Source organism: Puma concolor, chromosome E4 (genome assembly GCF_028749965.1).
Source record: "Puma concolor isolate L17-30 chromosome E4, mPumCon1.1.hap2, whole genome shotgun sequence".
NCBI classification, from domain to species: domain Eukaryota; kingdom Metazoa; phylum Chordata; class Mammalia; order Carnivora; family Felidae; genus Puma; species Puma concolor.
In genome coordinates, this window is record NC_141683.1 from 44,560,872 (window position 1) to 44,585,953 (window position 25,082).

The window sequence follows — 25,082 nt, forward strand, 5'->3', positions numbered from 1 at the left end:
GCAGAGGGTAAAACGATCAGTTCCTTCCTTCTCTCTCTACAGACACCCCAGCCTCAAATTGTTCCAGAATTACTGAAAGGCTGAAAATAGGCTCCTTTTCCCATTATTAAAGAGGAGGATGCCCTTTCTTAAAACCTAACCAGGAATTATTCATTGAGCATTTTCTATTATATTTATCACTACTCTCTATAGTGGAAATATCACTTAGAGAAAATCAGACTGAATAAGATGACTCCAAGTTTTATTGACTATGCTTACAAATGGGCATTTTGATTGACATAACCAGGTACTTACTACAAATCAGAAAAACAAACCTTAATTTTAAAATCTAAGGCAATCTTGCTTCTCCTAAAACCTTACAGAACAGCCTTAAGTTTCTTTCTTCCAGTACCTTTTTTTTAAGCAAGGAGAGGATGATCCATGCAATCATAGGTGAGAGTGGAGGACATCAGTGTCAATTATGTTTAGTTTGACTTCCAACTCTTCTTAACTTCATTTACTGTCGTCATCTCTTCAGAAAGAACCTAAGATACTGTTTTAGCCCCAGTTCCTCCCATTACAAGGCTCCACCTTGACCACCAGAACGAGGATAAGTGGAAAATACATCAGACTTAATGCCAGAAAATATGTTCAAATCAAGACAGTGATACTTTCTAGCTATGTATTAGAGTAAATCAATATGTCTCTATCCTCATCTGCAAAATGAAGATAACAACACCTACCTTACAGGATAATTTTGAAAACTAAAAGAGAAAATATGTGGGTGTAATTTATAAATTATAAAGCACGATTAAAATGTAAGGTAACATTATTATTCATTTATAAAGATGGTTCATTCATTTTTCAGTGACTATTGAATGTTACCATATGGCAGACATTTTGCTAGGCACTAATGATACAAATCAAAAAATATATATTGGGGTGCTTGGGTGGCTCAGTCAGTTAAGTGTCCAACACTTGATTTCGGCTCTGATCAGGATCTCATGGTTGTAGTATCGAGCCCCACATCGAGCTCCACGCTGAGCCCTGTCCCTCCATCGCTTATACTCATTCTCTCTCTCAAAATAAATAAATAAACATTATAAATATCACTGGTCCTTGAAAGCTTACATTCCAGTGAGGAAGAAGCAAGCTCAAGGTGGAGAGAAGCATGCTCTGGTTATGGGTGCTAGGGGGCCAGAAAGAGCACTCAGACTGGGGGATGGAGGGTAGGGGGGCTCAAGGGGCTTTCTGGGGAGGTGACACTGGAATTGTTTCACTACAAATCCAAAAGCAAGATAATAAATCCAAGTCACTCCTCTGTGAGGTGGTCTACACAATCCATGGTCCTAGTCCCCAAGCCAGTTCAAAAGTGTCCCAATTCCTTAAGGCAGAGTTTCTCAGTCTTGGTACCACTGATATTTTAGGCTGGATAATTCTCTGTTGTGGGGGGCTATCCTGTGCATTATAGAATGTTTGGCATCATCCCTGACCTCCATCTATCTGATGACAATAACATGCCCTATCTCCCAGATTTAAAACCAAAAACATCCCCAGATGATGCTAAATGGCCCCTGAGGGGCAAAACTGCCCCCAGTTGAGAACTACTGCCTTGAGGTCATGGAAAACCAATGTAGGTGGTTCTAGAAGGAATGGAATTCATACAATTAGTGTCTGGTCTTATACTAGGTGTTCAACAAATATTGAATGAATGAATGCATGCATAAGTGGAGTAAATGAGTGAATGAGCTTTCTGGAGTCCCTTTGGCATATTCCTTTGGGGATCCATCCAGAAGATCCCTGGGCTAGTGATTAAGTTCTAAATACCCAAGTAAGTGATAACAATAACACGACATGCATTTATACAGTGCTCTATGCAAGTTGTATGATCTTGGGCAAGTAATTCAAACTCTCTCAATCTCAGGTCTGCCAGTTCTTAAATGGACATAATAAACCCTGTCTTGCAAGGTCATTGGAAGAATTAAATGAGACAATCAAGGTAAAACATAGAAGCATTACAGGTTTAGCCACTCAACTCCTGGGGTGTAACTGACAAGAGGAATCTTAGCAGGATGCCCTCCCAGCTCCTACCACTAAGCTTTATCCATAAAAAAGACAAGGAAGGTAGTTTGAGCATATACATTTTTCTGTTGTAAACATGTGGGAAAACTGGGCACTGTGTTGGGGCCTGATATACCCGCTATCTAACATCCCCACAAACAACCAGGTTAGTTAAGAGACCCAGACAGAGAGTTGTGACTTGCCTGAGATCACAGCTAAGTAAGTACCTCCCTGAACTCTAAAAGCTCAGCCACCACTCAGGGATGACCTCTATCACACTAAGGCTTGCTGGGATTGAGGGTTTTGGGAAAATGCTTTTTGTATTCTGTGTTCTGTAGTTTCGTGTAGACATAGATGACCAGATCGGGAAATTTCTCCTGCAAATACTGGAAAGGTTCTCCAATTCTCGACTTCATCCTGAAATGAAACATAAACATATTGGCATGGTTGCCCCCCAAATCGTCTTCCCCCATTATAGCATCTGCGTCCAAAGATCTCTTTGCTCCCTTGGTTTCTAGAGCAGAGGGAGTAAGGACTTTAAAATCTGACAGAACAAGGGGCACCTGGGTGGCTCAGTCAGTTAAGCATCCGACTTCGGCTCAGGTCATGATGTCTCAGCTCGTGAGTTCAAGCCCTGTGTCAGGCTCTGTGCTAACATCTCAGAGCCTGGAGCCTGCTTCAGATTCCGTGTCTCCCTCTCTCTCTTACCCTCCCCTGCTCACATTCTCTCTCTCTCAAAAATAAATAAACATTAAAAAAAATTTTTTTTAATCTGACAGAACAAGATTCATCTCCTAACTCTTCAACTAATTAGCAACTTGATTTTTGTGAACCCGTTTTATTCTCCTTAACATGGAGATGATACAGTTCCACAGTCCCTTATCTACAATTCCAAAATCCAAAAGAGCCCTGAAAACTGCAAGGTTTCTTTGAGTTTACAGCTAACATTTTAGGCTGCACCAGCTGATTTCACTAACAGGGGCTACTTTTGAGACTTTTACAGCACCACATTCACTTTAGCCAGCTGCCCGGGCCCCTGCATTTCTTCCCACAAGGGAGTCACTACCCTTCTGTTCAAGAGAGCTCAGCAATAGCTAAAAAGGAGGATAAGAGCCTGCGGGGCACATCTGTCATTCACTGTAAGACCCTTGTGTTGGCCTTTTCCAGAGGGGAGGAATTACTTTTCTTCCATCAAAATAAATTTCCTATTCTAACAAATAGCAGATATAAATTTAGAATTGGATTTTTAATTTTTTTAATGTTTATTTATTTTTGACAGAGAGAGAGACAGAGCACACATGGGGAAGGGGCAGAGAGAGAGGAAGACACAGAATCCGAAGCGGGCTCCAGGCTTCAAGCTGTCAGCACAGAGCCCAACACGGGGCTTGAACTCATGAACCACGAGATCATGACCTGAGCTGAAGTCGTACACTCAACAGACTGAGCCTCCCAGGCAGCCCTAGAATTGGATTTTTAAATCACCCTCATTTCATAGATGACTTACAGGAACAGAAATAGTACTTACTCTTTGTTTTTTTCTTCATTAATATGTTCTCCCAAATTCCGGATGAACTTTAACAGATCACTCACAGTATTCTTATAACGTTTGCGTTTGTTTTCATAATACTTATTCATTTCTTGCATAACGTAGTTGTCAATCTACAAAACAAAATGTTAAGCAAAAATGTAGTAGCAACACAAAATAAACCCTAACGCACTATTAGTACAAAAAAGCAAAATGCCAATTTGAATATATGCCCAAATTACCACTGATTAATAAAGTAAATTAATAGAAAGAAAAAGAACGGAAGTAAATACTATAACGTCAAAATGCTAACAGTAGTTGTGTCTAGATGTGGGATTATAAGTAACTTCACATTCTGGTATCTATTTTCTCAGTGAATTGTTTTCACAGGAAGTTAAATATATTGAAACATGGTTTAGACATTCATTGGCTACTATCCTAGGAAATTTACTCGTTAGACTGTACAATATTTTTATCCTGGTGGCCACCTGTCCAAGTTGGTAATTGATTACATTTCCCCCCTGAAGAGGGTGTTCAGACTAAAATCGGACCCGGCAGCCATTGCCAAAATGAGTGTGGTGGGTTTTGTTTTGTTCTGAATCCTATTTCCAAAGGTTCCATGTTCCTCCTTGCCTCTAAGTATCTCACAGCAGCGTCTCCCAAGCCCATGCCTTTCTCTGTGTGTTTGCACCCTTGTAGGTGGCTCTCCTTTTTACAAAGCATTAGGGGTAAGAGAATAGCACCCAACAGTCGTGAAGATAGAGTCCCTCAAGAGTCATGGGTGACTAGACCACCCCAGTGAAGACCTGCTGAGACAGTCCACATGTGCCACGTGCAGCGCACCTAGGAGAAGGGCTGAGCCACTGCACGCCAGCGCAGGGTGCCCCGGAGGGAGGAGGCAGGAGCACACGCTGGAAAACTTGGCTCCTTGGGGCTGCCGCAAAGCTGAATGTATGACCATGAAAATGGGCAAGTCGTGAGAATTGACAGAAAGTCAAAGTCTCAAATGGGAATTAAAAGATAAGACTTGAGGGGCGCCTGGGGGCTCAGTCAGTTAAGCATCCAACTTCGGCTCAGGTCATGATCCTGTGGTTCATGGGTTCAAGCCCCACGTCGAGTTCTGGGCTGACAGCTCAGAGCCTAGAGCTTGCTTTGGATCCTGTGTCTCCCTCTCTCTCTCTCTCTCTCTCTGCCCCTGCCCTGCTTGTGCTCTCCCTCTCAAAAATAAATAAATGAACTTAAAAAAAAAACCTAAAAAATAGTAAAAAGGTAAGGCTTGAAATCAGTCAAAATGCATCATAAGTCCATAAAGTTTGGGGGAAAGAACTGATGAACTGGGAAACAAAAGAACAGGTTTTCCTTCCCAGGCGCTGCCAATCTTTGCTTTTCCAGGTCTGGCTATTTCAGGTTATACCTCTGAGTCTCAATTTCCTCAGCAATTAAATGAACGGGTGGACTTCATGGCATCATCACTTCGTGCAGTGAGTAGCTTTAGCACACAGCATCGGCAGCCCGACTGCCCAGCTTCAGATTCTGTTGCTGGCTCTGTGCCTTTGGAAAAAGTATTTGCCTGTGCCTCAGTGTGCCCACCCACAAAAGGGAGGTAATTGCCTCAGAGGTTGTTATAAGGATTAGCTGTGGAAACTCTCACAAAGCCCTGGGAACTATAACTGCCATAGAGTCAGTGCTACAGAATTGTCAGCTGTTATTATCACTTGTTCTTGTTTCAAACTTCTCTGTTTCTAAAAGTTTAAGTTTTAGCTGAAGTTTTATAGACGTTCATTTAGCAAAGAGTCATGGCATACCTACTCCACGCCAGGAATTCAGTAACAGACATGACAACGGACAGTCTCTGCCCCCCTGGAATTTACAGGGTAGTGGGGAGAAATGGACACTAAGGCAGCAATTATGAGTGTGATGTGTCATCTAGAGGCAAACAAGGGAAGGAAAGCAAAATGAGACCCAGAAACAAAGAGGTGTGAGACAAGCAGTCCTAGATCAGGCATATGATTGGGAAGCTATTGGTTTCGGTCAAAGACCTGGGGATATGGATTCTCCCATAGTGCTTTGCACTGTCTCCAGGGAGCCCAGCATGTATCATACAGCCAGTGTTTCTGTGGGTCTCTTGGCCCTCCATGGACCATACTGTACTCTGCTTTACATGCCCACAGCCTCACATGGGTCTAGCACGAAACTGGCACTCGATAGGTATCTGCTAAGTAATAATAACGAAAGTTTTGGTAGCATTGACCAGATCGAGGTGATGATTGATTTGTTATGTTTTACTGTATTTAGTTCAAGTTAGGTGGACCATTTCTTGAAGAAGAGAAATTTGAAAGATTTCTTCATGGTGTGTTTCCCTAGTCAGAATGTAGATGTGTATGTGGGCCCTCAGAGCTGGGCTGGACAGTCGGCGGAGGCAGCCAATCTCTCCCTGGACTGAGAAGTCTCACGGTGCGGGACCTCCTTGGGGTTAAACTCTATTTAATCAGCTGCTCTTGTCACAATAGTAATAGGATGATTAGCCAGGCCTCTCTTAGAACCAGGGCTGGAGGGAAAGAGCCACGAGAAAGGAAAAGACTCCTGGGCTGGGACGCGGCCATCCTGAAGAGAAGTCTAGATGACAGTCTGTCTGTCAGGAGGGCCTAGCCTCTGAAAGATGAGACAGAGACCCAACAGGGCAGAGGGGGCTGGGATGGGGAGGAAGGCAGGGAAATCACATCTTCAACCCCTTGGCTGAGCCAGGCCAGTAGTATACTGAAAATTAAAAAAAAAAAAAAAATAAAATAACTAACATAACACATTACACAGATCCTTACTCCTGGAATAACTTCCAGACACAGGAATCGTTCATACCTTAGAAGTCCACTGGGCAAAACTTCTGGAACATTCAGACATTTCAAGTTGCAGTAGTTGGACAATCCTGCTGTTACATTTTCGCATTTTAATGTCCGATTCATTTCCCACATCCCTAAGGGTCCTATAGCGGCTGAAGATGACAAAATTATCATGGTCATTCCACTCTGCCTTCTCTTTTCAGAAAGAACAATGTTACATTTCGGTTTTTGATAAAAGTAGTAAAACCATGTCTCTAAAAATTCTGTATGATGGAAGAGGCAGGCATCTTGCTCTCTTTCTCCGCTCCCCCTTCCCCCCCCCCCCACCCCCGGCTTTTTCTTTTCCTCAGAAAACAAAACCAGAACCCAGAGACATTAAGTCACTACTCCAAAGATACACAGTCAGGAGATGCCAAGCTGAGAGGAGAGCCAGGTCTTCTGATTCCCAGCCTAACTCCTTCCCACACCACCTAACCACGGTGGTTAATTTTACGTGTTAACTTGTCTGGCCACAAGAGACCCAGATTAAATATTATTCTAGGCATATCTGTGAGGTGTTTCCAGATGAGATTACTATTTGAACTGGTGAACTCAGTAAAGCAGATCGTCTTCCCCTTGTGAATGGGCCTCGTCTAATCCCCTGAGGTCCTTGAATAGAACAAAACCTGGAATTCACCCCTTCTTGTCTTATGGCTGCATCTGGGACATCAACCTTCTTTTGCCCTCACCCCTTTTGGCTCTCAGACCTTCAGACCCTTACTGGAATCCCCATCATCAGTGCCCCCTGGCTCTCAGGCCTTTGGATTTAGACTAAATTACACTATTGGGTTTCCTGAGTCTCCAGCTTGCAGAGGCAGATCATGAAAATTCTCAGCCTCAGTACTGCCTGAGCCATTTCCTTATAAAAATAAATATATATTTATATTTATCATTTGGATATATGATATATGATTTTGTATATAATATATATATATATATAGTCACTGTCTCCCTTCTGGATGCCTGAAATATGCAATCAAGCTTTACTTACTTCTCCCAACTCCAAAAGAAGGGATGACCCAGCAGGCCACTCAGATGCTCCTTCACATTTTCTCCAGGGTTGAACAGGTGATGAATGAGGTTACAAGTTTCCTCATCTGGAGAAAGTTGAATCACCTCTTCATTACTTTTAGTCTTCAGGGTTTCAAAAGGGATATCTCCCTTCTTTACCACATATAGGACCAGCAGTCCAAGGGCCTGCATGAAACCCATAAATTGAGCTAAAGGTATTCAAGAATTATCACTCTGTATGGAGGTGTGATATAGGTTATGACCAAATGGAAAGTGGGAGAAATCTCAAGGAGTCCACAGGCTTATTAGGGAGAAAAGACACAGGTAGTGTATAAAGAACCCTTCGAGGCAGTATATGGTCCCCACAACTGAGGTTTATAAGGAGTGAAAAGTAATCATGGGCCAGAGTTGTCAGGGCAGACTGCTTAAAGGAAGAGGAATTTGAGCTTGATCTTAAAGTATGGACAGCATACAGATAAACAGGGGAGAAGAAAAATATTTTAAGCAAGGGAAATGGTAGGAATCTGGCTGGGAACTGGGACTTTGGGTTGGGGCTATGTCAGGGAGCAGATAAAGGAGCCAGTCCTGGTCAGTGGGACAGAGTGATAGCCCCAGGAGTTAGGTCATGACAGGGAGGAAAGGCCAAGAAGGAGGTCAGCATAGGAACTTCATGCAGCAGGCAAGACACCAGTCAGGGAAGAAGCTAAAATCTGAGGCTTTTAACAGCAAAGGCCAGACATGGATAGAGAGCTCTTGCTCCTGGGGTTGAAAGTTGAGCACCCTGGAGAATCCCCCAGGACAAAGCTGCCCTGACAGGATCAGAATCAATCTGGAACCTTTGGTCTGCAGAGGTCAGGCTCTGTTTCTGCCCTCTCTCCTCCCAGGAGAAACAGCTATTTCAGGGTCTTAACCCTTTTGGCCTAGATTAGTCTCTTTCAAGCTGAAGATCAATCTCATCCCTCTCTTGTGTTTCAGAGGGCTGTAGTATCTGGCCTTCCCAGGAGTTTAGCACCCCAGTTTGGATGGAATGGGAAAAGAAATCTCAACTGCTTTGTCCTTAGGCAGAAAATACCTCCTGCAGGAATTCTGGAGGTGATTTGGAGATGCTTCTTGGAGGTAATTTTAGAAGAGATGTGGCATGCTCGATTTATTTACTATCTAGCTGGTGCAGGAGGAGAGAGATCCAAAGAGATACAGAAAGGAACCACAGCAACAACCAACTCCACACCAACCCAGAGAAATGCTACTGTCTGCACAGGACTGAAGGCAGCAATCTCTGGGAAAACGCTGTGAAAGTTAGTTAAAATAGAAATGATGACCTCTAATTGGCCATAGGACATAAGGGAATGAATGAAACAAAAAAAGGAAGGTGAAAGATGGAAAAGTAAACTAGTTGTAGAAATTACCTCTAGATCTGTCTTGATTTCCTGTGGCTCTCCACCCCACTTGATGCTTTTATCGAAATCTGCCAGGCAAACAGCATTCTTGGAATCTAGGGGATAGTTTGTAGAGATGCAATGAAAATCCTTTCTCTTCCTGTTGTAATTAACTTAAATAAATATGTTCCGCAATGTGCTACCATCGCCAAAGAAAGCAGCAATAAAGCTTATATCTGCATGGCCATTTGCTCCTCAAAAGAGGAGCACCACATCGTTTCACCTGTTAGGTATATGCCAAGGGCAGGATTTAAATTTTATTTTTTTCCAGTCCTGGGGGTGAGGTAGGATGAGGATAAATTTAACTAGCTCCCCATTCAGGCAATTCCTGGGGGCAAAGAGCACAGATTTATAAAGAAACCGCTGGCAGGAGTTATGTTGACTTCCTAAGGCTACACAACAGCTAACCAACAAGATTCCAAATCCAAGGCCAGATTAGCACAGCACTCCACTAAATCAAGCCCATCACCCACAGCCCACTATGATGCTGTAAGCAGTTATCATGGATTAACCATGTGCTTGTTATGAGTCACTGCCTCATCCCTTCTTTAGAATCCTTCTCCCTGCAAAGAAGCCACTGAGTCCTCAGACAGAGGGATGCATGGACAGGAGAGATCCGGAACAATATGAGAGGAGAACAAGTCAGTGATCTGTCCTTGAAGAAGTAGCTCCTGCTTCTGGCTTGAAGGAGTCAAAAAAAGAAAACTGGGTAACTCCAGATAGGATGACAGTCAGTAGAATTGTGTGCTTCTCGAACCCTTTTTATTCTGAACTTAGATATCAAAGTTGCACGGAAACCCACAGTCTAACAAAAATGCTTCCACTAAATTATTCAATAAGGGTCTAGTGAGGGGGAAAATGACAGTGGAGGAGGAGAACACGGCACAGATCCTGCAGGGTTCAGAGTCGCTGAACAAGGAGATAGATATTGAGTGAATAATTACACAAATAAACACAAAGTTAATTGCAACTTTAAAAGTACTAGCTAAAAGTGCAGGAAACTGAAAGTTTATAACAAGAACCACATGGCTGTATGTGGGAAAGAAGTCTTCCTTGAGGAAGGACTCTTAGGGCACCTGGGTGGTTCAGCTGGTTGAGCATCCAACTCTTGATTTCAGCTCAGGTTATGATCTCACAGTTTGTGAATTTGAGCCCCACATGAGATTCCATGCTGTCAGCATGGAGGCTGCTTGGGATTCTCTCTCTCCCTTTCTCTCTCTCTGCCCCTCCCCTGCTTGCATATTCTCTCTCTCTCTCTCTCTCTCTCTCTCTCAAAATTAGTAGAATTTGAGTGGATAAGTGGAGCAGGGAAGAGAGAATTCCAGATAGGAATTCCCAAGGCAGAAAGGAACCCAAAGAATTCCGCTCTGACAGAAAGCAGGCTGAGTACCTGGAGAGGAGGGATGTAGTTGGAAAGAAGGTTGAAGGGGCAGATGGGATGCAGATCATAACCAGGGACTGTTTTCAGCTATTCGAACTAATAAATCCCCTTCATTGTTTAAGCCACTTGGAGCTGAGTTCTACTACTTAAATTGGCAAGTGCCTGATGGAACACTTCACATCTCTGCCTAACACTTGATTTTTTTAACAAGCCCCAGTTTTGTTTTGTTTTGTTTAGATTCAATAGACATTGTTAAAGTGCTATCAAAATTTTAAACTTACATCATCACAGACTGTTAACAGTTGATGGGCAGAGTCCGGACAAAATCTGCCCACTCCACCCTGCTGTCAATGAATGAATCAAGAACCTCTTCATCCTCACTCCCACCACAGTGATGTCATCTAAGATTAATATATTTGTAATCCTTAAAAAAAAACAATGTGCATAATTTACATAAACAATGAATTCTTTCTTTGTTTATTCTTTGCTTCTTGTAAGTTACTATTTTCTCCCAGACTCTCTCTCCTTCCTTATGCATATCCTCTAGCAGATCTTTCATGTAGGGTCTGTGGGCAGAAAGTTTTCCTGGATCCTTGAATGCTTAAAAAATGTATTTCAACAAATGGTGTTGGGAAAACTAGACAGCTACATGCAAAAGAATGAAAATAGACCACTTTCTTACACCATACACAAAAATAAACTCAAAATGGATCAAAGACCTAAATGTGAGAGCTGAAACCATTAAATTCTAGAAAAAGAAAAAACATAGGCAGTAATTTCTCTGACATTGGCCATAGAAACATTTTTTCTAGATATGTCTCCTCAGGAAGAGGAGACAAAAGCAAAATTAACTATTGGGACTACACTGAAATAAAAAGCTTCTGTACAACAAAGGAAACCATCAGCAAAACAACAAGGTAACCTACTCAGTGGGAGAAGATATTTGCAAATGAGATATCCAATAAGAGGTTAATGCCAAAAAGGTATAAAGAACATATGCAACTCAACACCAAAAAAACCCCAAACAATTCAATTAAAAATGGGCAGAGGACCTGAATAGAAACTTTTTCCAAAGAAGACATACAAATAGCCAACAAACACATGAAAAGATTCTCGACATCACTCATCATCAGGGTAATGGAAATCAAAACCACAATGAGATATCACCTTATGCCTGTCAAAATGGCTACAATCAAAAGGACAAAAAATAAATGTTGGTAAAAATGTGGAGAAAAAGTGTGCACTGTTGGTAGGAATGTAAATTACTATAGCCACTGTGGAAAACAGTATGGAGGTTTCTCAAAAAATTAAAAATAGATATGATATGATCCAGTAATTCCACTATCAGATATTTACCCAAAGAAAACAAAACACTAATTTGAAAAGTTATATGCACCCTTATGTTTACAGTGTTATTTACAATAACCAAGATATGGAAATAGCCAAATTGTCTATCAACAGATGAGTGGATAAAGAAGATATACATATATATCGAGAGAGAGAGAGAGAATGTAATATTACTCGGCAATCAAAAAGAATGAAATCTTGCCATTTGTGACAATATGGATGGTCCTAGAGGCTATCATGCTAAGTGAAATAAGTCAGAGAAACCTAAACACCATAGGATTTCATCATATGTGGAATTTAAGAAACAAAACAAATGAACAAAGAAAAAAAAGGGGCCAAACAAAAAAACAGACTCTTAAATACAGAGAACAAACTGGTGGTTTCCAGAGGGGAAGTGGAGGGGGATGGGTGAAATAAATAAAGGAGATTAAAGTGTGCTTATTGTGATGAGCAGTGGGTAATGTATAGAATTGTTGAATCATTATATTATACATCTGAAACTAATAAAACACTGTGTGCTAATAATACTGCAGTCAAAAATATGTATTTATTCTGAATCACATGTGAACAATAATAATGTGACTGTTCTCTCAGTCAGTCCTGGATGCTATGACAAATCACAATAGACTGAGTGGCTTAAACAACAGAAATTTATTTCTCACAGTTCTGAATATTGGAAATCTGAGATGAGGGTGTCAGCAGGACTGGGTTCATGGTGAAGACCCTCTTACTGGTTTATAGACAGCCATGTTCTTGCTGTGTCCTCATATGGTGGAAAGATAACTAGCTAGCTCTATGACTTCTTTTTTTTAATGTTTATTTATTTGTTTGTTTATTTATTTTGAAAGAGAAAGTGCAAGTGGCAGAGTGGCAGAGAAAGAGGGAAAGAGAGAATCTCAAGCAGGCTCCATGCTATCAGCACAGAGCCCAACACAGGGCTTAACCTCACAAACCATGAGATCATGACCTGAGTGGATATGAAGAGTCAGAGAATCAACCAACTGAGCCGCCCAGGCAGCCCTCTATGACCTCTTCTTATAAGGGCATTAATCCATCCAAAGCAATTTTGAGAAAGAACACATCTAGAGGCATCACACTTCCTGGTTTTTAACTATATCACAAAGCTCTCATAATCAAAACAATGTAGTACTGGTATAAAATGAATTAAACAGAATCAAGAGCCCCAAAATAAACCCACACATATGTATTCTTCACAGGGAGCCAAGAATACCCAATGGGGAAAAGACAGTCTCTTCCAAAAATGATGTTGGAAAAAAACAGATAGTTACATGCAAAAGAATGAAAGTGGAACCCTGTCTTACACCACTTAAAAAACTACTTTGAAATGGCTTAAGGCTGAAATGTAAGACCTGAAGCCCTATAACTCCTAAAAGAAAACGTAGAGGAAAAGCTCTTTGATATTGGTCCCAGCAGTGATAGTTTAGATCCGACACCAAAAGCACAGGCAACAAAAGCAAAAATGAACAAGAGGGACTACATCAAACTAAAAGCTTCTGCACAGCAAAAGAAACCATCAACAAAATTAAAAGGGAATGTACAGAATTTAAAAAAAAAAGCTGTTTGCAAATCAGATATCTGGTTTGGAGTGAATTATAAAATTCATTCAATACAATAGCAAAGATAAAATGTTCTGACTGAAAAATGGGCAAAGGACCTGAATAGACATTTTTTCCAAAGAAGACATTAAAAGAGCCAAAAGATACATGAAAAGGTGCTCAATATCAGTAGTTATTAGTGAAGTGCAAAACAAAACTATGATGCAATATCATCCCATACATCTGTTAGAATAATCACCAAAAAGACAGATGACAAGCACTGGTGAGGATGTGGACGAAAGGGAACTCTAGTGTGTTGTGGGTAGGAATGTAAATTGGTGCAGCCTCTATGGCAAACACCGTGAAAGTTTCTCAAAAAAATTAAAAATTGATAAAATAGAAAAGTATATTTGAAGGAAATGAAATCACCATCTTGAAGAGGTAACTGCGTCTCCAGGTTCATCGCACCATTATTTATGTTAGCCAACACATAGAAACTGGCTGTGTCCATTGACAGATGAAGGGATAAATAAATAAATAAATGGTACACACACACACACACACACACACACACACAGCGGAACACTATGCAGCCATAAAAAGACAGAAATCCTGCCATTTATGACAACATGGATGAACTTTGAAGGCATCATGCTAAGTTTAAGAAGTCAGACAAAGAAACACAAATGCTATATGATCTCACTTATATGTGAAATCTAAAAAAAATAAAACAAAACTGAGGGGCACCTCAGTGGCTCAGTTGGTTAAGCATCCAACTTTGGCTCAGGTCATGATCTCATGGTTCATGAGTTCAGGCCTCACCTTGGGCTCTGTAATGACAGCTCAGAGGTTGGAGCCTACTTCAGATTCTGTGTCTGCCTCTCTCTCTGCCCCGTCCCCATTCATGCTCTCTCTGTCTCTCTCTCTCTTAAAAATAAACATTTAAAAAAATGTTTTTAAATAATGAAAAAAAAACTGAACTCATAGAAGCAGAGAGTAGATTGGTGGTTGCCAGTGGTGGAGGTCAGGGAAATGGCTAAAGGCAGTCAAAGGGTACAAACTTCCAGTTACAAGATGACTAAATTCTGGGGATGTCATGCACAGCACGGTGACTATAGTTAACAATACTGTATTATATAGTTGAAGTTGCTGAGAGTAGATGTTATAAGTTCTCACCACACATACACACAACGGCAACTATGTGAGGTAATGTGTTAACTAACTGTATTGTGGTAATCATCTTGCAATATAGACGTATATTATATCATCACATTATATACCTTAAACTCACACAATGTTACATGTCAATTTTGTCTTAATAAAGCTGGAGAAAATGAAAAAATTATTTCTAATTGTGAAAAAAAAAGGCACTAATGCCTTCATGAAGGCTCCACCCTCATGATCCAATCTCCTCCCAAAGGTCTTATCTCCAAGTGCCCTCACATGGAGATTCCTGTTTCAACATATGAATTCTGGGCTGACACTAACATTCAGCTGTTAAATAGGCTCTTTCTCCTCAGTGCCTTCCTTTGGCATTCAGGTTGCTGATGAGAGAAGTCCCTTACCAATCTGATTTTGGTTTCTATGTAGGTAATTTTTTTTCTCTTGGGAGCTTTTGAGGTTTTCTCTTTTTTCTTTGATGCTTTGAAATTCCTTTAAGATGTGGCTCAATGGGGTTTTTTCCATACTTACCTCAGCTCTTGGTGAGTCTTTTCAATAAGAGAACTATATCCATCTTTTAGTTCTGGGACATTCTCAGTGATTTTTTTTCAAATATTGTTTCAGCCTCACTCTCTTCTTCCCTCTGGAATGCCTATTAGAACTTCTGGATCTAATTCCTGACTTCTTAAACTTTTTCCCTTTCCATCCCTTTATACTTTTCTATTATTTCCTTGGAGAATTTCTTGGGCAAATCTTCTAGTTCACTCATTTAATCTTCAACCCAGTCTTGAGTTTTAAATTTTTATTTTATTATGTTTTTATTTTATTTTTGAGAGAGAAAGACAGAGCATGAGTGGAAAAGAGACAGACAGAGAGGGAGACACAGAATCTGAAGCAGGCTCCAGGCTCTCAGCTATCAGCACAGAGCCTGATGCGGGGCTGGAACTCACAGACAGTGAGATCATGACCTAAAGTGAAGTCAGGCACTCAACCGACTGAGTCACCCAGGCACCCCAAGTTTTAAAATTTTAAACAATCATATTTTTAAATTCCAAATTCTCTATTTGGTTCTTTTCACAATGCTTATTCTTGCTTCTTGGAGGACATGACCTATCTTTGTTCTCTGGTTTTATTAATTATATTCAAAGTTGTATTGTGGTTACTTAATAAGGTAAGCTAAGTAAATGCCCATGTACTAATCCGTGGAATCTGTGAATATTTATTTTTTTTATTTTTTTAATGTTTTATTTATTTTTGAGACTAAGAGAGGTTACAGAGCATGAGCAGGGGAGGGGCAGAGAGAGAGGGAGACACAGAATCGGAAGCAGGCTCCAAGCTCTGAGCTGTCAGCCCAGAGCCCAACACGGGGCTCGAACTCACCAACTGTGAGATCATGACCTGAGCCGAAGTTGGATGCTCAACTGACTGAGCCACCCAGGCGCCCCTGAATATTACTTTATATAGTCAAAACAAAAAAAGGATTTTGCAGATGTGATTAAGAATCTTAAAATAGGAGAGATTATCCTGGGGTTAGCAGGGTGATTCCGAAGTGTAATCACGTACATCCTTATGTAGTGAGAACTTTTAACAACTACCCTCTGTGGAGGCAAAGGGAGATCTGACAACACAAGAGAAAGCAATATGACTACAGAGGCAGAGATTAAAGTGATGCTACAAGTCAAGGAATATCAGCAGCCAAGAGGAAGAGGCAAGGAACAGAGTCTCCCCCCACAGGCTACAGAGGAATTTGGTCTTGGTGACACCTGATTTGGGGCCAGTGGTACTGATTTCTGGCCTCCAGGACTGTGGGAGAATAGGTTTCTATTGTTTAAAAAAAAATTTTTTTTTTTTTAAAGGTAAAGGAATTTGCTTTAGACATAGATCTTCATTGGCAAATATTCCTTTTTTTTTTAAATTTTTTTTTCAACGTTTATTTTATTTTTGGGGGGACAGAGAGAGACCGAGCATGAACAGGGGAGGGGCAGAGAGAGAGGGAGACACAGAATCGGAAACAGGCTCCAGGCTCTGAGCCATCAGCCCAGAGCCCGACGCGGGGCTCGAACTCACGGACCGCAAGATTGTGACCTGGCTGAAGTCGGACGCTTAACCGACTGCGCCACCCAGGCACCCCGTTTAAAAAATTTTTAATGTTTATTCACTTTTGAGAAAAAGAGAGAGTGCGCAAGCAGGGGAGGAGCACAGAGAGACAGAGACCAACTCTGAAGCAGGCTCCAGGCTCTGAGCTGTAAGCACAGAGCCTGCCAAGACACAGGGCTCAAACTCAGGAGCCATGAGATCATGACCTGAGTCGAAGTCGGAGGCTTAACTGAGCCACCTAGGCGCCCCATAAGTTTCTATTAAGACACCAAGTTTGTGATCATTTGTTTCAGCAACCATAGGAAACTAATACATTCAATTAGCTTTGTTTCCTTGGGTGTTAATTCTTCTATTTCATGCATCTCTTTTATGGTATTGGTACTTCATGAATATCTTAAGTCATTTTTGACTATAAGCCTCATTTTGCAGTTGAGAATCCCTGATGCCCTGTGAGTTGTTTCTGTTAATGCTATCCAACATAGGGGAATGGAGGCAGTTGTCAGAACTGCTTTACATTATTCAGTGAAACTTAGGGGTAAGAAGGACATGCCACTCAGTAGGGTGCTTTGGCACAAATCTTGTGGGTTTAAATGTACTTTGTTTCTCTTGAGATCGTCAACCACCCAGTGTCTTGAGTAGCAGCCCTGTCTCCCTGTCTGCAGACAGACAGGCCTGTCATAGATGCTTGGTCTGTGGGGCAGAGGGGATGCACAGGGTTTGAGCTTCCTAGTTTCTATCAATGCAGTAATCTTCCTGTTACCTGGTCCTTTGTCCTCTCCTGCCTCTGGCTTCCATTACTCTTGAGTGGGGCTTCTTTGCACTGATCCCACTTTTATGAGTAACATCTAGTTGTGGCCTCCTGCATTTATACTGGCTCCTGTGTCCTTCTTTAACCCCATCCAATCATGTTCAGTCTCTTAATGACTCTTCAAAGATTTTGTCATGTAAAACTTCTTTTGTTATTGTGATCTCAGCTATGAAGTCATTTAACCATCTTTCCCTATCATTTTAGGGATTTAATACAAAGAATAGTCTCTAGTATATGTTAGGTTCACCACCTGAGGCAGAAATATAGTCTATTCTTTATTGTTCAAGCTTAAGAATAGAAGAGGTGGTGCCAGAAATTCTGAAGAATAGGTAGTGACAAGTAATTTTCTTTAGAACATGATATATGACCCTTTTGCATCAAGATAGACATTTAGAAGTGGGAAAGAACCTGCCCTTGGCTGAATCTTGAGACTGCTTCACTTGGTAGAGCTGCACATATTTCTGGCCTTTGTCAGTCTCCCCAGCAAAGTTGCTTAACACCAGGAAGGAGTGCCACTAGTGGCTTCAAACTAAAAGCCAGACTCCAGTTGTGTTCTTAGGTTTACCTACTTCTTTCCAGGTCTTGTCCAGGACCTTAAACACTGTTCTCTGCCTTTCCATACCTGAACCCTCTTTTTGTCTTGTTCCCCTACACCTAGCTTAAATCTCAATGCATGCCTGTAGATTAGGTAACTGTTTCTGCTTAGCCCTCGAGACAAGAACTTGGCCTTGGTTGAGCACCTATAACACAGGTAACTTGTCTAACATACTGCACTTAGACCTCATAACAACCTTATCAAAGCAGTCTTATCAGTCTTAAACGAGAGAACTAAGCCTCACAGAATCAAGTGACTTTGAGGTTGCAAAGCTACCAAGTGGCAGGACTGGGCTGCAAGCCTCCCTCAACCTGTCTAAAGCCAAGACTCTTTCTACTGCACCACATTGCCTCCTGGGACTTTACACTCAGCTCTGCTTCTTTTCTTTAATGTTGCTTTCATTTGTTTGTTTGTTTGTTTGTTTGTATGTTTGTTTATTGGCTTGAGGAGCCAGTGGGTAGTGTCTTGTTCTGCCTACTTGGAGGCTGTTTCACTGTGTTGCATCTTATCCTGGCATGCCCAATTTTGACCTCAGTTTTGTCATTCAGTTTTACGGTGACTACCATCTTGTCTGAAGGAACATAACTTCAGGATTCTCTGACTTGCAGGCTACTTTAGGAATTCCAATTTCTGGAGCTGACCCCATCTAAGACATACCTTCATACTTGCATTTGCCAAAGGAAGTATATAAGGTTAGCCTGGTATTCCATTGGCATCTGGGACCTCCATGTGGGGTAAAGGTTATACCTCATAGCAGGAGAGACTGCACTATAATTATGAATCAGTTTCATTAGTCTTGAACAGAATAGTATACATGTACTCTACTCTTTTCCTGTCTATAATGAAAATCCTTTCCTTTTGTAAATAAAGACCCCATAATTTTTAAGAGAAGACTGGGGGGACTTACCTATTAAGATGTTTCCGGGGTGCAGATCCTGATGAGTGTATCCACACAGTAGATGTAGTTCTTCCACAGCCTTAAATACAGAGAAAAGGACATGCCGGGCAAATTCATCTTCCTCATTTCCCACAGCCTCCCCTCTGTGCTTATTCAAGTGTTCCTCCAGTGTCTGCTCACAGAGGGCAAGGCACACATACAGACAGTCCTTGTGGCTCTCACTCCCATAGAACGTCACCAAGTCACTGTTTGCTCGGCTGCTCTGCAGACAGGAGACCTCCTTTTGTCCATGTGTGCTGCCTTCATAGAAGCGTTTCACAGCTACTTCCTGCCCTTCGTAGAACCCCAGGTAGACACCCCCTTCAGAAGTGTCAGCAATTTTATATTCCTCATCAATAAAGATCTTGAGTTTGCCAATCATAGGGCGGTATATTCTGTGGAGATGTTCCAAGGCCTCCCCCCAACGTGAGCTTTGAGGCTTCCAGTCTTCAGCAGGAGAGTGAAAATCTTCTCTGGCTCCATGAAGGAGAAGAAACTTTGCAAGGGAACTGTCATAGTTGCGCCTCGCTATCATAACAAGATCTCCACAGTCTGTGCTGGCTCCTTTCTCGCATAACAGTTGAGCAATTTCTTCCAGTTTGAGTTGGACAGCCAGCAGAAGTGCTGTATTGCCCTCACTGTCTGTGTCATTAATCTCTATATGCTCTTGTTCCAGAAGCATCTGCACCAAACCCAAGTGCTTCTTTTCCACTGCCAGGATCAGGGGTGTCTTCCCTTTCTCTCCCCTCACGTTGACATCAGCCCCATGGTCCAGCAGAAGGCGAGTGAGGACCTCCACCTTTCTATCATCAGAGTTCCTAAGTGCATAGATCAAAGCATTTCTGCCCATGTTGTCACGGGCTTTGACATCTGCCCCCATCTCATCAAGGAGGACCTTCAAGGCATCTACATGTCCATTTTCAGCAGCATCCATTAGAGCTGTGGCCCCTCCTTTTCTAAGCCTCTTTTGATCCTCCTTTGTCCTTCGACTCAAATTCACCTTTGCCCCACTCTTATATAGGAATCTTAAGGCTTCAACTTTACCATTCACAGCAGCTTCCATGAAAGCTGTGAAGCCATTAGCATCATACTCATTGACCTCTGCACCTTTAGAAAGTAAAAGTTCGAGCACCTTCACCTTTCCTCCAATCCCAGCGATGATGAAGGGAGTGGCCTCATTCTTCTTCCTCAGACAAGGATTAGCGCCGTAACGAAACAGAAGATGTAGCATGTCCTCCTGGCCACTTTGTACTGCATTATGCAACGGTGACCAGCCCCACTCCTTTTCCTGGAAATTGACATCAGCCCCTCCTTCCAGCAATTGCTGAACCAGCTTGATGTCTTCTTTTTCAACCGCTTTGATCAACTGGTTGTCCTCCACTGATGCCTTCCCCTTGCTGGAGGGTGTGGGTCTCTCCTGAAGGTTGTTATGGCTCTTGCTCTCCATGATGGTAATTACCAGTGGCTACAACTCTGTGCCTTTCCTTTAAAAAAATGAAAATTTATCTTCTTGGGACTTGATCAAAGAGACATGGAGCTCTTAGAACTCCTGTCAGGGTAAATTGGAGTTATCTGACTACGGACCAGCAGTATGAGGGAAAACAATACTCTTGCAGTCTTCTGACATCCCACCAGGAGATGAGAGAGCTATCTGTAATTTCACAATAGTGAGGAAGCATTTGAATTGGAAAAATTAATCTGGTTATTAATATAGAACTATTTGCTCTAGAAAATTATTATGCTACAGTCCCACCACCCAGAAATAGCCATTGTTAACATTTTAGTATATTTCTATATATTTTTTAAAAATAGTTGAGATCATGCTATGTAAGGATGTTGTATAAGTATCCTGCTTTCTTTCACTTAATGCCATCGTATAAATAATTTCCTATGTTACTGCAAAGTCTTTTAAAATATTTTTAATGGTTGGGGCACCTGGGTGGCTCAGTCGGTTGAGCAGCCAACTCTTGATTTCAGCCCAGGTAATGATCTCACGGTTTGAGACATCAAGCCCCTGCCTCAGACTCGGAACTGACAGCATCAAGCCTGCTTAGGATTTTCTCTCTCTCTCTCTTTCTCTCTCAAAAATAAATAAATAAACTTAAAAAAATTTAATGGCAATATGCCACCAGACAGTTGCTTCATTTCCTTATTACTGAGCAGTATTTATTTTTTTTTTTAATTTTTTAATGTTTATTTATTTTTTTGAGACAGAGCATGAACAGGGGGAGGGTCAGAGAGAGAGGGAGACACAGAACCCAAAGCCGGCTCCAGGCTCTGAGCTGTCAGCACAGAGCCCAATGCGGGGCTTGGACTCACGGACCGCGAGATCATGACCTGAACCGAAGTCGGCCGCCCAACCGACTGAGCCACCCAGGCGCCCCTATTTATTTTTAAATGTTTATTTTTGAGAGAGAGTGCAGGCAAGGGAGGGACAGAGAGAGAGGCGGAGAGAGGATTCCAAGAGGACTCTGTGCTGACAACGGCGAGCTCAAGGCAGGGCTCGAAGTCACAAACCATGAGATCATGACCTGGGCTGAAGTCAGAGACTCAACTGATTGATCCACCCAGGCACCACTACTGAGCAGTTTTTTTTTTTAATTTTTTTTTTTTCAACGTTTATTTATTTTTGGGACAGAGAGAGACAGAGCATGAACGGGGGAGGAGCAGAGAGAGAGGGAGACACAGAATCAGAAACAGGCTCCAGGCTCCGAGCCATCAGCCCAGAGCCTGATGCGGGGCTCGAACTCACGGACCGCGAGATCGTGACCTGGCTGAAGTCGGACGCTTAACCGACTGCGCCACCCAGGCGCCCCTACTGAGCAGTTTTTAAAAACAATTTTTAAATAAGACGTTTAAAATTAGAATTTTTTTAACCATTCTAAATAATGGTTCAGTTAATTTAGCTTTTTAAACTTTATTTTCTTTCTTTTTTTTAATGTTTATTTTTGAGAGAGAGAGGGAGAGAGTGCAAGTGGGGTAAGGGCAGACAGAGAGAATCTGAAGCTGGGTCCAGGCTCTGAGCTGTCAGCACAGAACCCGACACAGGACCCGAACCCACGAACTGCAAGATCAACCTGAGCCGAAGTTGGACGCTTAACCAACTGCACCCAGGTGCCCCTAAAGCTTGTTTTCTTATAAGAAATCTTATAATAGATTTCTTATGATAGATTTCAAAGAACTGAATGCCTGGTCAAAGAGTAATGGCACACTAACAGGTCTTAAGTGTTAATTTGCTTCAAGCCTATGCACTGGTGTGTGCTGACCTGAGTCCCTCGGTCTGTAGCAGAACTAATCTACTTTCCTTGAGATGTGCAGACCCCTGGCCTTGAGGAGTGAAGGGCCAGCTGCTGCTGATGCCAATATGTCTGTTCAGGGTCATACTGACAAATGACTAACTGCCTGGGCATCTGCTTCTTCGGCACGCAGCCCCCACCCCCTCCCTTTCCCCATGCCTTCCCCAGCTTCCCTTGCATGGGGAAGATGGTCTTTGAGACGTTAGTCTGCCATCTTCCCGGGTTGTCAGATTCCTGAATAAAGCAACCTTCCCTTTCCCACCATCACCTGTCTCTCTAGTATTGATTTTTGAGCAGCTAGAAGCCAAACCTTAGTTTGGAACCAGTTCTCTGTCCCACAACAAAAGGATATGATCGTTTTAAAAACTCTCAAGCTATGTTAATAAATGTCTTCTGATGTCATATAAATATACTCTTGCCAGAAATAGATGGGCTCTTAAAAAAAAAAGAAAGAAAGAAAGAACTCTCATTTATAGGGGGAAAAGAAATCTGTGTTGTGTCAATTTGCATTTCCTACGCCACAGGAAGTGTGATTCCTCTCAGCGTGTTTGTTCGCTGGCACTGGGCAGGTCTTCTTTGTGCTTCTATTCAAAATAATACAGAAAAGCGGAAAGAGCTTAAGCTCCAACCTCACAAGATTGAAGTCTGAACCGCTGGTTGTGTAACTTCGGACTGTTACTTCCTAATTGTGTAGCATTAGATTATTCTCAATTTTGTTTCCTCCAGAGGGGGCAACAGTAAATACAGTCATGCATGTCACGTATGGCAAATATTAGGCATTCAATAAATGAGAGAACTAATAATGTCCCACTATGAAAAAATAATAATTCAGCAAATCCTGGTCTCCCCGCCTGTGTGCACACACACAGCACATAAACAGGGGACCTGGTGGTGTTGATTTAGTCCAACCGCCCTCCGCCAGGTGTGAGTAACAGAACTGCAATTCGGGGCGCCTGGGTGGCGCAGTTGGTTGAGCGTCCGACTTCAACCAGGTCACGATCTCACGGTCCGTGAGTTCGAGCCCCGCGTCGGGCTCTGGGCTGATGGCTCAGAGCCTGGAGCCTGTTTCTGATTCTGTGTCTCCCTCTCTCTCTGCCCCTCGCCCGTTCATGCTCTGTCTCTCTCTGTCCCAAAAATAAATAAACGTTGAAAAAAAAAAAAGAACTGCAATTCAAGCATGAGCACCAAACTGTTACTTGCGTATCTGTAAAACTGCACTTGCTACAGAACCCACATAGCAACCACTTTTTGGCAATCTGGCCACCCGGACAGTATCAAAGGCCCCTCCCTCAGAGATCTCGTCGATCGTGCTATGAAAGCACACCACCCTGGCAATGAAAACTTTGGGACAAATGTTCATGTGCAGGGTTCCTGTTACAGCAGGTGTGAGATGGGCTGGTAGAAATAAAGGAGCAGGGAAGGGAAGGGAGTCAAAGAAATCCCAAATAAAATATCAGAGTAAAGAGACACTGCAGCAAAAGTGCTATCATAGACAACAGCCAGCTTTCAGTTTCGTTTTCTCCGATTCACCAGAGGTGCCGGACAAAGAAGGCTTGAGTTAAGCAATGTGTGAACTGTGGCCAAACCTTGGAGCTCCCAGGAGGGCTCCGGACCAAAGGGCCCCCTGCCAGCGGGCTCTGAGCTCCCTCCCGGGTGTCCCACACCCCCTTCCACCTCCAGACCCCGGAGCCCAAGGAATCCCTCGAAGGGAACAGCTTCTCAAGCTTTCCCAGCTCTCCTCTTTGTGAGGTCTTACCTTCTAAACTCAGACGCCCCTCAGCTATTCCTTTGAGGTCATATACGCCCCTCAGCTATTCCTTTGAGGTCATATAATCTTCAAAGCCTGTCGCCTACAGGAAAGCACTTCTTGCAAGAGGTTCCTGAGCCACAGGGCGGAGCTGAGAGGAGGAAAAACTGAGCCAGAAAAGAAAGGATCAGGGCCTGAGCAAAGAGCCCTCTAGAGGACAGTGGGGCCTCCACTCTGACAGCCCATGGCTAATTTGACGTCCAATATAGAGCTGTTCATCTTTCAGCCCTTTAGGCTTTCAGGCCACCGCTTCCAGCTCTATCTTTACATGTTCTTCTAAATCCCGACCTTTCTGAGGGAAATGAGTGGTAAATGCATATTTATTGAACTCTGACTGTGTGCCAGGCGCCCTGCCCATTGCTTCACAAGTGACATGACCCCAGTTGACCCCTAACAAACCTGTTGATGATGAACCTGTGGCTCAGAGAAGCTAGATAAACCCAAAGCCCAAGCTCCCTCACTCATGTGGGCATACTCAACTCACTCACTGCCCGAGGCACGGAGGCCTCCTCAGGCGGGCACCAGGATGGCAGTCTGGAGACTTGGTCCTGCAGCCAGCACTGTGGCTGTTTAGGGGAGTGACCTCAGGCGGGTGGATGGTTTAACCGCGTCGAGCCTCAGTTCCCTCGTGGAACGTGGTTTTTAAGATTCCTTTCTGCTCTAGAAGTTCGGTTCTTGCCACTCTCCTCGCACTGAGATGCATACTGTGTACTCAGGGCCGCAGTGGGAAATATTCCTGTCCACAAGGAATATCCAGTCTTGCTGGGGAGACAAACTCCTGACCATCTTGAACCAGGAGAAGCAAAGAGGGGGTGGCTCAAGAGACAGGTAGAGTGTGACAGCGGGCCTGGTAGGAGGAGACTTTGTTCTGCTCACAGAGACGCCAGCCACTAGGCTGGTGCACAGCTCCAGACTCTGAAGAAGGAGCCACCAAGAGCAGAGGCAAGCAGGTCCAGGAGTGAGTGGGAAACTGAGGCAAGAACATGCAGAGAAACACAGGCCAAGGCTACATATCATGATGTCCCCCTCCATCCCCTGGGCTTCCCCTTTCCACACACAACATGCTAGGATGGGGACACAGGGTCCTTCCCCTTTCCTTCTTTGGACCAGAAAGAGCCCTAAGGCTGCAAGGATTAGCCCTAAAGTGCGACTAAACTGCATGTTACTTACCAGAATCTCTTCTTGTTGGATCTTGGCAAGAAGACAATG

At 42.8% G+C, this 25,082-nt stretch overlaps 1 protein-coding gene across 2 annotated transcripts; it reads right to left on the reverse strand.

Moving 5' to 3' along the window:
* Positions 1–224: 224 nt before the first annotated feature.
* RNASEL (ribonuclease L) lies at positions 225–23,983 on the reverse strand. 2 transcript variants are annotated; one of them, XM_025921185.2, is made up of 7 exons: positions 23,823–23,983; positions 18,741–20,254; positions 8,859–8,944; positions 7,433–7,638; positions 6,422–6,554; positions 3,566–3,699; positions 225–2,457 (listed from the first exon to the last, which is right to left on the reverse strand). In XM_025921185.2, the coding sequence occupies exons 2-7, from the start codon at positions 20,215–20,217 to the stop codon at positions 2,319–2,321; spliced, it is 2,175 nt and encodes a 724-aa protein (XP_025776970.1). In that variant the 5' UTR covers positions 20,218–20,254; positions 23,823–23,983; the 3' UTR covers positions 225–2,318. The 2 variants fall into 2 exon arrangements, with proteins under 2 accessions (XP_025776970.1, XP_086550622.1); XM_086694496.1 differs by having other exon boundaries at positions 18,741–20,421.
* Between the last annotated feature and the right edge of the window lie 1,099 nt (positions 23,984–25,082).

What these genes read in the sequence shown, in the direction of transcription:
- RNASEL (XM_025921185.2), bottom strand. Translation starts at nt 20,217, where the DNA reads ATGGAGAGCAAGAGCCATAACAACCTTCAGGAGAGACCCACACCCTCC. An exon ending in AAATCAAGACAGATCTAGAG is followed by an intron (nt 7,639 to 8,858) that starts GTAATTTCTACA and finishes GGTTTCATGCAG; the next exon opens with GCCCTTGGACTGCTGGTCCT. An exon ending in TTCTTTTGGAGTTGGGAGAA is followed by an intron (nt 6,555 to 7,432) that starts GTAAGTAAAGCT and finishes TGTCATCTTCAG; the next exon opens with CCGCTATAGGACCCTTAGGG.